At 37.7% G+C, this 12,178-nt stretch overlaps 1 protein-coding gene across 2 annotated transcripts; it reads left to right on the forward strand.

The window, feature by feature from the left end:
* The first annotated feature begins 793 nt into the window (after positions 1-793).
* On the forward strand, positions 794-11,738 carry LOC121995998 (transcription factor MYB4-like). Of its 2 annotated transcripts, XM_042549798.1 has the most exons (5): positions 794-951; positions 1,465-1,496; positions 10,404-10,698; positions 10,768-10,897; positions 10,972-11,738. In XM_042549798.1, exons 3-5 carry the CDS (start codon positions 10,566-10,568, stop codon positions 11,408-11,410), a joined length of 702 nt encoding a protein of 233 aa, XP_042405732.1. In that variant the 5' UTR covers positions 794-951; positions 1,465-1,496; positions 10,404-10,565; the 3' UTR covers positions 11,411-11,738. The 2 variants fall into 2 exon arrangements, with proteins under 2 accessions (XP_042405732.1, XP_042405733.1); XM_042549799.1 differs by lacking the exons at positions 794-951; positions 1,465-1,496 and having other exon boundaries at positions 9,833-10,698.
* Positions 11,739-12,178: the final 440 nt, after the last annotated feature.

The raw sequence follows: 12,178 nt of genomic DNA on the forward strand, positions 1-12,178 counted from the left end.
ATGAACAATTCATAAGGATATTAACTAATACTGTAATAAAATTAAAATTTTAAAATTATTCCCCAATCATTATTTCTCCCTCTTAGCTCTCTCTTTTTCTCTCAAACTCTAGTTCTTAAATTTGCATATAATCTTCGATTGTCTAAATAACTTGTTTTTGTAAAATTGATTAGTGTTTAATCTAGAATTGATTTTTTATTATTTAATAATATTTCATGTACTTGTGGATTGACAATAAAACTGAGCTTGGACCGTTCGTGAACTATTAAATTTCATTATGAGCCGAGTTCAAACTTAAAAATTAAAGCTTGAATCAAATTGTAGTCGAGCTCAAATTTAAATAAAATGAACCAAGCTCGAGATCGAACTTCTTAATGTTCGATTTAATTACACCCTCCTCAAGGGTCTAGCTGCAATACCGTGGCCCCCAAGATATATATTATTAAATATTATAGTTTGATTTTATTAAGAATTAGATATTTGACGGGTGCGACGTGTCTCAATGGTGCTTCGTCTTCGAGCAGCAGTGCTGCGAGTTTTGAGGTTTTCCCATCTGCATTGTTCCTTCCTTTTCTTTGAATCGTTTCTGCATCCATCGCATGAGATTAGAATTCGGGATATTGAATTACTGCAGCGCATAGGAAGGATCGAGCGGGATTGATCTCGGGAGGTTTGGCTGTTTCTTTGCTGCAATTTCCGGAACGAAAGTTTGGATTTTTGGTCTCCTTCTCGCAGGAAATTCGATAATTTAGGTTTTCTTTTGATTTTCTTGGATGATAAAGATCGAGAATGGAGGAGAGGATGTGCGAATGGTGCGGGCGACTTGGCAACACCCAACCGGACATGTTGCTCCAGATGGTGTCCCGATTGGTAGTGATTGGAAACCCTAAACTAGCCGAAGGGCTCGTTTTCCAGTGGCTGCTGCCGGTGCCATCTCAAACCAGTTAACTGGTACTCTTTTACCTTTCGCAGCAATCCTCATTGCTTTGAATCTCTTGATCAGTTTTTCATAGTTCTGTTGCATAGAAACTTTCAAATGCCTATAGAGTAGCGCAGTTATTGAATCATTGGATTACGTATTGCCTAATTGATATACTTAGCCATTGCCTGTTTGGCATTTTTGTCCTTACATATGGCGGCTTCACAGTTGGACAGAATAACACCATACTTTGTGCTGACCTTTGTTCACCAATCATTGTGCTTCATTAATAATATATAATTGGTGCCAATCCTGGTATTATTCTAAAAGTAATCATTTTTCTTGGAACTATCTCTAGTCTTGTAGCTTTAGTCTACATTCTCCCATGTCTCCTTCCCCGTTTATGCTTATCTAGAATTAACCATCTCTGCTTTGGTTACATGAATACGGTACAAATTCAATGCAAATTCATATCTTCACTATCCTCCTTTTATTTACTGCAACATGCGAATTGATAACTTGGACTTCTTTCTTTTGATCAACAGAATCACAAAGGAGATGTGCAATCACCAATCCAGTTAAGTTGCCCTTTTTTAAGATTGATGTTGGTTGCTGTAAGTATTAGAGTTAATTGTTAATGAGTGTTCAATATGTAAGTTCAGTTACAGATTAAGTATTATGCCATTAGGTGATATACCAAACTCATATATACTTGTGTGCATTAGTTCTCTTTTGAATCCATATAATACATTTTTGTCACTTTCAACTTGATACCAGAGGATACTGATTCTAGACTTACCTTTTTCTTCTTTTCAATCCCCTTGAGAAGCTTCAAGTTTAATGTGATGTCTGTTCCACCCCCTCCTTCCTCTACTCTTTCGTTCACATATTTTTTTAATCTCTTCAATCCTCTTATGAGATGGCATATCCCCTTCTCCCCTCCCAAGAGCTGAGGGACATGGGTTTATCATATTGCTACATCAAATACTTCAGTTTGAAAGAGATTTATGGGAGAAAATATTACTTCTTTGAAGAGTAGATCAAATAGTATCTCTGTTTCCCATTGTCAACTCTTTTGAAAATCAATCCATAGTGTTGCATCAGAATTCTATCAAGATGAATAAGTATTATGTTTTCATCATTTTTTTCAGATGTCAGTTTCTATTATCTATGTTCTATCATAAGGGGGAAGTTGGAGTTAATAGTTAACGTCTTATGATTTTTTTTACTTCAGCTGCGAATTCTAGAATCCTAAGAGATCCCACAACCCCCTAGTAACCCTTCCTACTATGCGACGATGAATTGGAATTAATCCATTAAGATCCATGACAGCCTATGGCTTCTTGCGACATACTAATCTACTTTCGTAGCTGACTCTCTGCATCTCAGTTTTCCACGAATTGGAGGATTAGATTCTCCTTTCGGTTCATCCCTAAATCCTCGTGGGATACAAATCTCGTGCTTTTGGCATCGAGATCATGTTTACGCAATAGAACTTAACCATAAATCATCATCTCTTCAAATAAGAGCATTCAAACATTCATAGATAAAAGTAAAGGTGCTTATAGAATAAAGGATTAATCCCTAGTCCTAGAATTCAGAATCTACTCCATAAAAATGGAGTTACAACCAAAGATCAAGTTAGAATGATTACAATTCAGATTTAAGTTCAGAAATTTGTAAACAAGAGAAGAAGCTTAGGCTTGTTGCAAGATTTCTCCTTTGGATGCTCCCGATCTCAATTTACAGCGTAGATGGCGATGAATCTCCTCTAGATCTTCCTCTGAAGCCATCTTGGGGCGCTTGGGTGGCACTCAATCGAGATCCCCTTCCAAGGGGTTGAAATCAACCTTTATAGGCAAAGGGCGAGTGCCCTGACACGAGTCATGCCGGCGGACACTGGTCGTGCCGGCGGGCACGGGGCCCGTGTCGGGTTCGGCGACTGTAGAGTATTGGCCACGACCTGTGTTAGGTTCAGCGACTGTAGAGGAGCATTGGCCACGGGTCGTGCCAACGAGCACGAGCGCCCGTGGCCAGTTCAGCGGATTACCGATTGGAGCATGGCTCGTGCCAACTAGCACATCCATCCGTGGTAGGCCTATGAACTTCAACCATTGATCTTCAATCTCTATTTTTGCTTTTTACGTGCCCTATCAAAAAAAAATATACGAAAGCAATTCTCTGGAATAGGAAAGTATCAAAATGAAGTAAAAAGAGACGATAATATGAAATATATGCATATGAAATGAAAGTATGATAAAAATGTTATATGTAATACGCACATCAAATACTCAAAAGGGAAAGTGGACATTAAATGAGTTTATAGCTCAGTGCGTGCAAGAGGAAGAGATACTGAGACATGAGACACCTGAAAGTGCTCACTTAACATCTGATTTTTAGGGGTCGAGCAAGAAGAGAAAGAGGATCAATAAAGGAAAGAGAAAGTAAACTACAGATTCTGGGGGTTATGACCATGAGTAAAAGAAACAAGATAAGGAGTTCACTTGTCTCTTCTGTAAGAAGAAAAGTCATATAAAAAAAAGATGATTCAAAATACGCCAACTAACGCATAAAGAAAGATAAACTTTTCAACTTTATTAGTTCAAAAGTCAATTTGATGATTGTACCATGACACTTGGTGAATAGATACCTGTGCTACTACTCACATAAATATTAGTATATATGCAAGGTTATCTCAAGAGCTATCTTCTGCTTGATAATGAAAGATATATCTATACATGGAATTGGAAGAAGGCTAAAGTAGAGTCTATTTAGGAACTAATGTCTTTATAGATTTAGCAAATACATTTATTGTACCATCTTTTCAACAGAATTTAATTTCAATTTCTTGTTTAGACAAAACAGGTTATTCTTATTCATTTGGAAATGGAATGTTTGGTATTTACTCAAATTCAGTGTTGGTTGGCAATAGTTCCTTAGTTGATAAGCTTTATAAATTAAACATCATAACTCCTATGGTTAACAACGTGTTTATGCGTAGCATAGGTATGAAACTCAAATTGACTGACGAGAATTCATCCATACTGTGACATAGGTGTTTAGGATATATAACCAAATAACGCCTAGAAAGGTTAATGTCACATGAAATTTTCGATTCCCTTAATATGTCAGACTTTAATGTCTACATAGAGTGTGTTAAAGGGAAGACAACTAACAAAAGTAATAAGGGGGCAAACCCTTGTAGTGATATTTTGAAGTTAATACATACTACTCTAGATTTGACTATCTATACCTTATTCATGAGAAGTCGCAATCTTTGGATATGTTCAAGATTTTCAAAACCGAAGTTGAACTTCAACTAGGTAAGAAAATTAAAGTCGTCTGATCCAATCATGGAGGTGAATATTACGGTCGATGTGATGGATTAAATGAACAATGTCTAGGACATTTTGTGAATTACCTTGCTGAGTGTTGGATTATGCATTAGTATACCATGCCCGGCACTCCGAGGCAGAATGGTATAGTTAAGCGTCGCAATCAAACCCTAAAAGACATGGTGAGAAGTATGATAACCTTCATTTCTCTACCAGAGTCTTTGTGGGGCGAGGCACTTAAGACTGCAGTCTATCTACTTAACAAAGTATCTAGTAAGACAGTAACTAAAACCCCATTCAAGATGTGGACCGTTAGAAAACCTAGTATTAGACACTTACCGTCTGGGGTTGCCCAGTTGAGGCTAAGCCTTATAGGCCTGATGAAAAAAGACTATACTCAAGAATAGTTAGCTGTAATTTTATAGGTTACTCTAACAAGTCAAGGGGTATAAATTTTATAATCTCTTTAATAGATTCTTCTTTGAAATGGGAAACATCAAATTCATTGAGGACAGTAGAAGTAATAAGGTCAGGGAAGTATTTTTTGAGGAAAATGTTAGTGATCCTCCTATGATCACTGTAAGTGCAATTAGTAGCAGTATAATCTCCATACCGCACATTATGGATATTGAACATCCAGTGGGAGTAGTGAATCAAGATATTTTTGTGTCATCTCCAATACAGTTAGAGGAGTCTACCATTCAAATTGAGGTATTGCTTTATATTGAAGAGAACATACCTCAACCACCTCAGGTATATGTGTCTTTAAGGCGATCCATAAGGGAACGGAAAACCATGACTTCTCGTGATTATGTTTATCTCCAAGATTATGATTTTGACATAAAGTTGGAAAATGATCTTGCATCTTTCCAAGAGATCAAATAATGCTCTAACCCTGAAAGGTGGATTAATGTCATGTAAGAAGAGTTTAAGTCTATGGTAAATAATGACGTTTGGGAACTTGTCAAATTGCTTGAAGGTTCGAAACCTGTTGGTTGTAAATGGATATTTAAAATCAAGCGGGATTCAAGGGGCAGTGTTGAAAAGTATAATGCTCGTTTTGTTATCAATGGATTCACTCAAAAGGAAGACATTGATTATAAAGAGACTTTCTCACCTGTGTCTACGAAAGACTCTCTTAGGGTAATTATGACACTTGTAACTCATTATGATTTAGAGCTACACTAAATGGACGTAAAGGCTGCATTTCTCAGTGGTGATATTGAGGAGTCTATATATATAGTGTAACTCGAGAATTTTGGATTTGAGGACTCAAAGTACCTAGTATGTAAATTAAAGATAATCATTTATGGTTTGAAACAGGCGTCCCATCAGTGGTACCGAAAATTTGATCAATTGGTCATCTTATTTGGATTTAGAGAAAACCCTACTGATTAGTGCATATATGTCAAGTTTAGTGGGAGAAAGTTTATCATACTTGTCTTGTATGTGATGACATATTGCTTGTGAGCAATAATAAGGGTCTGCTACATGCAACTAAGTTATTTTTATCCATATTTTTGAAATGAAATATTTTGATAAAGCATCCTTTGTTTTAAGCATATAGATCTGTCATGATCGTTCAAAAGGTATTCTTGGACTTTTACTTAAGGCCTATATTGAAAAGATGCTTATAAGGTATAACATGCAAAACTATGCACCTAGTGACACTCTTATGTCTAGAGGTGACAGATTCAGTTTGAAACAATGTCCACAGCTTGAAATAAAGGAGATGAAATAATTCCCTTATGTGTCAGCTGTGGGAAGTCGCATGTATGAACAGGTTTGTACACGACCAGATATAATATTTATAGTGGGGTTGTTAGGTAGATATGTAAGTAGCCCACGATCGTCGCACTAGAAATTAGTAAAGAGAGTGATGCAATATTTACAAAGAACTAAAGGATATATGCTCACGTATCAAAGATCAGATCACTTAGAGGTGATTGGATATTCAGACCCCGATTTTGACAGATGTTTAGATAGCATGAGGTCCACTTTAGGTTATATTTTCATGCTTGCTGGAGGCTATATCTTGGAAGAGCATCAAACAAACACTAGTAGTCACTTCTATTATGGAGGCAGAGTTGATAGTATACTATGAAGCATCCAATCACAAGATTTGGCTACGGAACTGATCACAAAGTTGCAGATCATTGATGGCATTAACAGACCATAAGGATCAACTGTGATAATAAAATCGCAGAATTTTATGCCAAGAACAACTGTAGTTCGTCAAAGTCCAAATACATTGACATCAAGTTTCTAATAGTTAAAGAAATAGTTCAGAGTCATCAGGTCATGATAGAGCACATCAGCACAGATTCCATATTGGCAGATCCACTTACCAAGGGTTTGGTGTCTAAGATATTTCATGCACATATTATGGATATGAGAGTCCTTTTTATGGAAGAATAACTCATATAGTGGGAGTTTGTATTTTCTTCATTGCTCTATATTTTGTTAATAAAAACAAACATTTTGGTTTAATTATTGTACGTACTTAAAGTTCAAAACATTAATGGGAATTTTGTTTATTTGTTTGACACTCTGAAATAAAGTATCATGATTTACTGCTGATTCACATTTGGTGTTTATAAATATGGTAAAGATTCCATTTTGGAATCATAAGGTTTAGATCATAATTTCATGTTGTAGTTTAGCATAAAGTATTTGCAAATATGATCAGATCCTTTTAGGTCACTCAGGACCAGTTGGAAATTGACATGTACTGATAATATTTTATATATTTTCCACACTTCACATCTATATTTTGATCTATATTATCAATGACATTGGTATTATGATTACTATTGGGGCTTGTTACATTTATATATAGTAGCTATGACCTCTTTAGTTTTATACGAATAAAATTAATGGACTAGATTGTTTACATAGTATTTAGTACTCATAAAAATTGATATCAAATAAAGCTTTAATTGTATTTCATATACAACTTACAAGTAGCATAAGTGGGAGGAGAATGTTAGATATTATTTCTTTTAGGTGGACTTATTTGTAAGTTGTAAATATAAATACAAACTAAACACTTTTAATTTATCTAACTTGAGGTTATTAGGCTTCGGGTTATTAGATGTGAGTTTAATGTGTAGAACCCTTAAAGTCAATCCGTTATTATCTATGGACTGATAACAGATCGGATTCCTATATAAGGGAGAGGTTCTCGTTGGATTATGGCAGCTGGACATAAACCCTCATTCCCCATTGACGAAGGTTGAGGTGTCGTCACCCTAAATCCCTCGGAAGGCTCTTCAATTGCTTCCGCTTCTTCTTCATCCTTAGGGATATTCAAATGGCGCTACATGACAAAGATGACTCTTAATCAGATTCCTTGTCGCTTTTAGTTTATGCTTTTATTATGTTTTGCCATGTACATGATGAAACTAGATCTTATGCTTAGGATTGCTCGAATTTCTTTTGTTCCTAAAATTCATGTGAGTAGGAGAAATCAATTTCTAGTCTGCTAACAATTTTATTTGCTAGTGCTTTCAGCCTTTGCTAATGCTTTGAACCTTTTCTCGATTATATTTGCCAGTTATTATTTTTACTTATAGACAAAGTTGATATAGAAATTTAGTTTGATATAAAAAACATATTATGTTTTTCCAATTCCTTTTATTTTTATTCCCGATTTCATAATGAACTATGCCTTGGTTGGTTTCCAACTGGTAAGTTTTAACTGCTTGGCCCCTATCTGAAAACATTGAATTGTTCACATCTGCTTGGACCTTATATGAACTGTTCACATCTGAATGTTTTAATCAATGAGAAATCTTTTTTTTTCTCTGAAGTGACAAGTTACCAGCTAATTTCATAATCTGGCATCTGAATGTTATTATTGTCAGTGTGATTCATAAGGTCAACTGCAAACCTAGGTGTAACCGTGTAACGATCATAAAGACTTGCTACCTAAACTGTTTGTGATAGACACAAAAACAGCTTTAACTTCAATTTGTTATGGGAGATAGAAAGTTGGGAAGATACATTGTAAGGGGAGTTAGAAGATTGAACGGGATGACAGCAAATCTGTTTACTTGGGAAAAGAGATAGAAAATATCAAATTGTTGAAAGACCATTTTAACCTCTTCTTCTTTTCACCATCTTTGTCGCCATGAAAGAAGAAAGCAAAACAATTGAGTTAAGGGAGAGGGGACGAGTAGGTAATTTTTGGAAAGGAAGGTGTTCCGGCCAAATACCTAGATAGTCAAGCTACTAGTCAACAAACTATCTAATTCATGCATTCCCCATAGATTGCTGGTGAAAGCACTTCAATAGAGAGTTAAACTGGTACCGGGGAGATCCCGGCAGGTCACTCCGATGCTCAACTTAGGGTTTGCTTGAGGTAGTATGCAGGAAAAAGGAGAGGACCTGGTCTGGTTGTAGAGAGTTCGGATCTCTTTCCATTACCTTCATGAGTGTTTATATAGATGTTAGGAGAGCATCTTCACGTCAGCCGCTACAAAACTCGCCCCTCCATTTCCCTCATATGAGCTAGCAAAGGAGACCAGATCTAATAGCCGTTAGTTGTCTCGCCATTCACTAAGTGCCACATGTTTGGACGGAGGTATCTAGGAGATTAGATTTGATAATCCTATAACTTCCTCTCCATTCATCAGTGGCATGTGTTCTGGAGTATTTGCAGAGAAATAATTCTCAATGATGGGATGGTTGCGTGACCTCCTTACCCACATGTCATTCATGTGCCGTCAATAGGCCACGTAGAGTGTGGGCCTTATATGAGAATGAGGGAATGAGAAATTGAAGTTGGTGTTGAGTGACCTTAAGAGTAGACGAAGTCGGCGACTGACGTTGAGACAAGACGCCACACTAAATTGAAAGTGGTGTTGGCGACTGGGGCTGAGACATAGATGGTGTTGGGTTGAGCCAACATGGATGTCGGCAACTGGGACTGAGACATAGGTGATGTCAGTGACTAAGGTTGAGTCAAGTAGGTGGTGTTGGGATCTGAGACTAAACTAGATAGTGTGTCGGTGACTGAGGTTGAGACATAGGCAATGTTGACGACTAAGGCTGAGCCAGGTAGGTGGTATCGAGATTTGAGATTGAACTAGATGGTGTGTCGGCGATTGAAGCCGAGACATAGGCGATGTCGGTGACTGAGGCTGAGTCAGGTAGGTGGTGTCGGGATCTGAGACTGAACTAGATGGTGTGTCGATGACTGAGACCGAGACTAGATGCATCAAGGTTGGGCACTGAGAATCGGAGAATGTCGGAGTCGGAAACCGAGACAAGAGAGATGTCGATGACTAAGACCGAGACAGATGTTAGGATCGAGAGCTAAGATAGGAGTCATTGTAACTACCTTGTACTTAACCAAACTTGACTATCTGGGATGAGCGTACTGAGCCTGTTCAATTAGAACCGAGTCTCATCTAAGCAGAGTCCAATTCCCTTTAAGTTATGTTGGACCCATCTTGACTTTGACTTATAGATCGATATGACTTTTGACCCCATGAGATACGTGGGGCTGTAGAAAACCGTCGCATCAGAAGGAAAGAAAGTAACCTTCTTCATATTTTGATGAAGAAAGTTGGGTGTTTTTCCTTTATAATTTACTCTCCTCTCTTTTTTTTAATATATAAATTGATTTTTATGCTATTCATTTTGTTTTTTTGGGTTCCGACACAATATGAACAATATCACCACAGATCTTCAAACGGCGGCCAAAAGGAATTTGAGTGCACTCACTGCATAAGGCTCCACCACCATCCATTATCCAACAAAAATATAGAAAAAACAATGCCAAAATAGTGAAATTATTGCCCTTTAATTCATTCACCTCGTGTGTTTGACTAGAGTGGTTGATATTGGACAAAGCTCAATTGACCCCACAGGGGAAAAACACATTCATCAACTGTTCCTCTCAAAAGTAGTGTGAAATCACTCCGCCAATCTTTGGTTCATATTTCAACATTCTTTCTAATTCATAGAATGTTAAAAATGTCTCAAAGTGGCTTTAGATGACAAGCCACTATAGGATGATTTCGGCAGTCACAATTCTGTCCTCATCTAATTATTACTTTTTAGGAGTTTGCTTAGACCTGTAATTACTAATTACCAGTGCTTGAGCATGAAATAGTTGACTCAGTTTGCCCATATCAAAACAGAGTTATACCTTCGTTATGGATCATTGTTGACCAAGTGTGTAGTGCTGCTTTATTCACTCTTCATGATGGAGATTTCATCACGTTGGAAAAATTTGAAGCCTATATAATACATGAAAGGATGCCTCAAGTTGGGAAAGCGAGGTTCAGAAACAAACAGGGAGAATGGTGAGGGCTCCTTGCTGTGAGAAGATGGGCCAAAACAAGGGGCCATGGACGCCGGAGGAGGACAAGGTTTTGGTAGATTACATACAGAGATATGGCCATGGAAATTGGAGAGCCCTACCTAAACTAGCTGGTGAGTTTAATATGATCACATATATTTCAGTTTAATGAGAAAGTTCTAAATTGTGGATCATGAACTCAGGGCTTTTGAGGTGCGGAAAGAGTTGCAGGCTCCGGTGGGTGAACTACCTGAAGCCGGATATCAAACGAGGAAACTTCACCAAGGAGGAAGAAGACACGATCATCAGATTGCACCAACAGCTAGGGAACAGGTAAATCTCTTAACCATTACCGTAATTCTTAAATTAAAATTGATGTTTCTAATTCTTGTTTTGCCAATCTGTAGGTGGTCAGCAATTGCTGCGAGTCTGCCTGGTAGAACAGACAACGAGATCAAGAACGTATGGAACACTCACTTGAAGAAGCTGATGGACCCTGAGACTGCACGGATAGAGCCGACGAAGAAGAGGAGGAAGAAGAAAGGTGACTCAGCAATGTCAGTGTTTGCTGATCAATCTCAGATCAGCGAGAGCAGTCTGGATGCTAGAGAAGAAAGCTCTAGTTCTGAGATCGATGAGAGATTTTGGTTGGATGTGTTGTCGATTTCCGACGGCTCTGAGTCATCGATGAACTCAACGATGGTAGAACTCCACCCTCCGACTAGCAACACGACCAGTTCAGTTGCCATGGCACTGATGAATTGGAACGACAACGATGATGATATGGAATTTTGGCGAGAACTCTCCAAGGGGATTGGGGACTGGATGGAATTCTCACACGTTTAGTTCATGTGGAGGATCCACAAAGCCATCATTTGTTGAAAGAATTCATACATATTTTGAGTTGGAGGTTTCAGAGTTTATGGTAAAGCTCACTGATAAGGCAGAATTTTTTTTCCGTGATATAATTGAATCTGTATAGATTAACAACCATCTGAGTAATCTCGTTGGGAGTTATTCCGACGAGGTTCCTCTGACGCCTAAGTCATCATAGATGTTCAAAGAAATGGAGAAAATAGAAGAGGAAGAGAATTAAGGTTCGGGTTAGTGTATGCATACCATCCTACCCTTTTATAGGGAATTTTATAATAAGATTTATTTTTCTTTACCGATATGTATTAGACGCATAAAACTGAAAGATATGCGTTTGAATTTTGCTGAACATCCTCTCAATGTTGAGCACATCGCCCTCATATAGGCATCGATTATGAGCTTCCCATAATAGAAATATCATATACCCGACATAGCCAAGTGTTGGGATCATGTTAACATGCCGTTGTCGCGGTATCTTCAGGAAAAGACCATGAGCATTCTATTGGAGGTGTGCATCTCATGCCGTAGGTGCAGCCACATCCTTACCTTAGCTCAAAGAGCATACTAACCGAACAGCTGAATAATGTATGGTCCAGCGATTCATCCATGAGTTTACACAATGGACATATTTTGCATAGTTCATATGGGAGCTGATCTTTCGTGTGAAGATGCCCATGTGCTAGTAGCCAAAAGCGCGAACTGAAGCTTTGGCATAAGGTAAGGACTATAAAGAAAATGACA

Source organism: Zingiber officinale, chromosome 6A, assembly GCF_018446385.1.
Source record: "Zingiber officinale cultivar Zhangliang chromosome 6A, Zo_v1.1, whole genome shotgun sequence".
Taxonomy (NCBI): domain Eukaryota; kingdom Viridiplantae; phylum Streptophyta; class Magnoliopsida; order Zingiberales; family Zingiberaceae; genus Zingiber; species Zingiber officinale.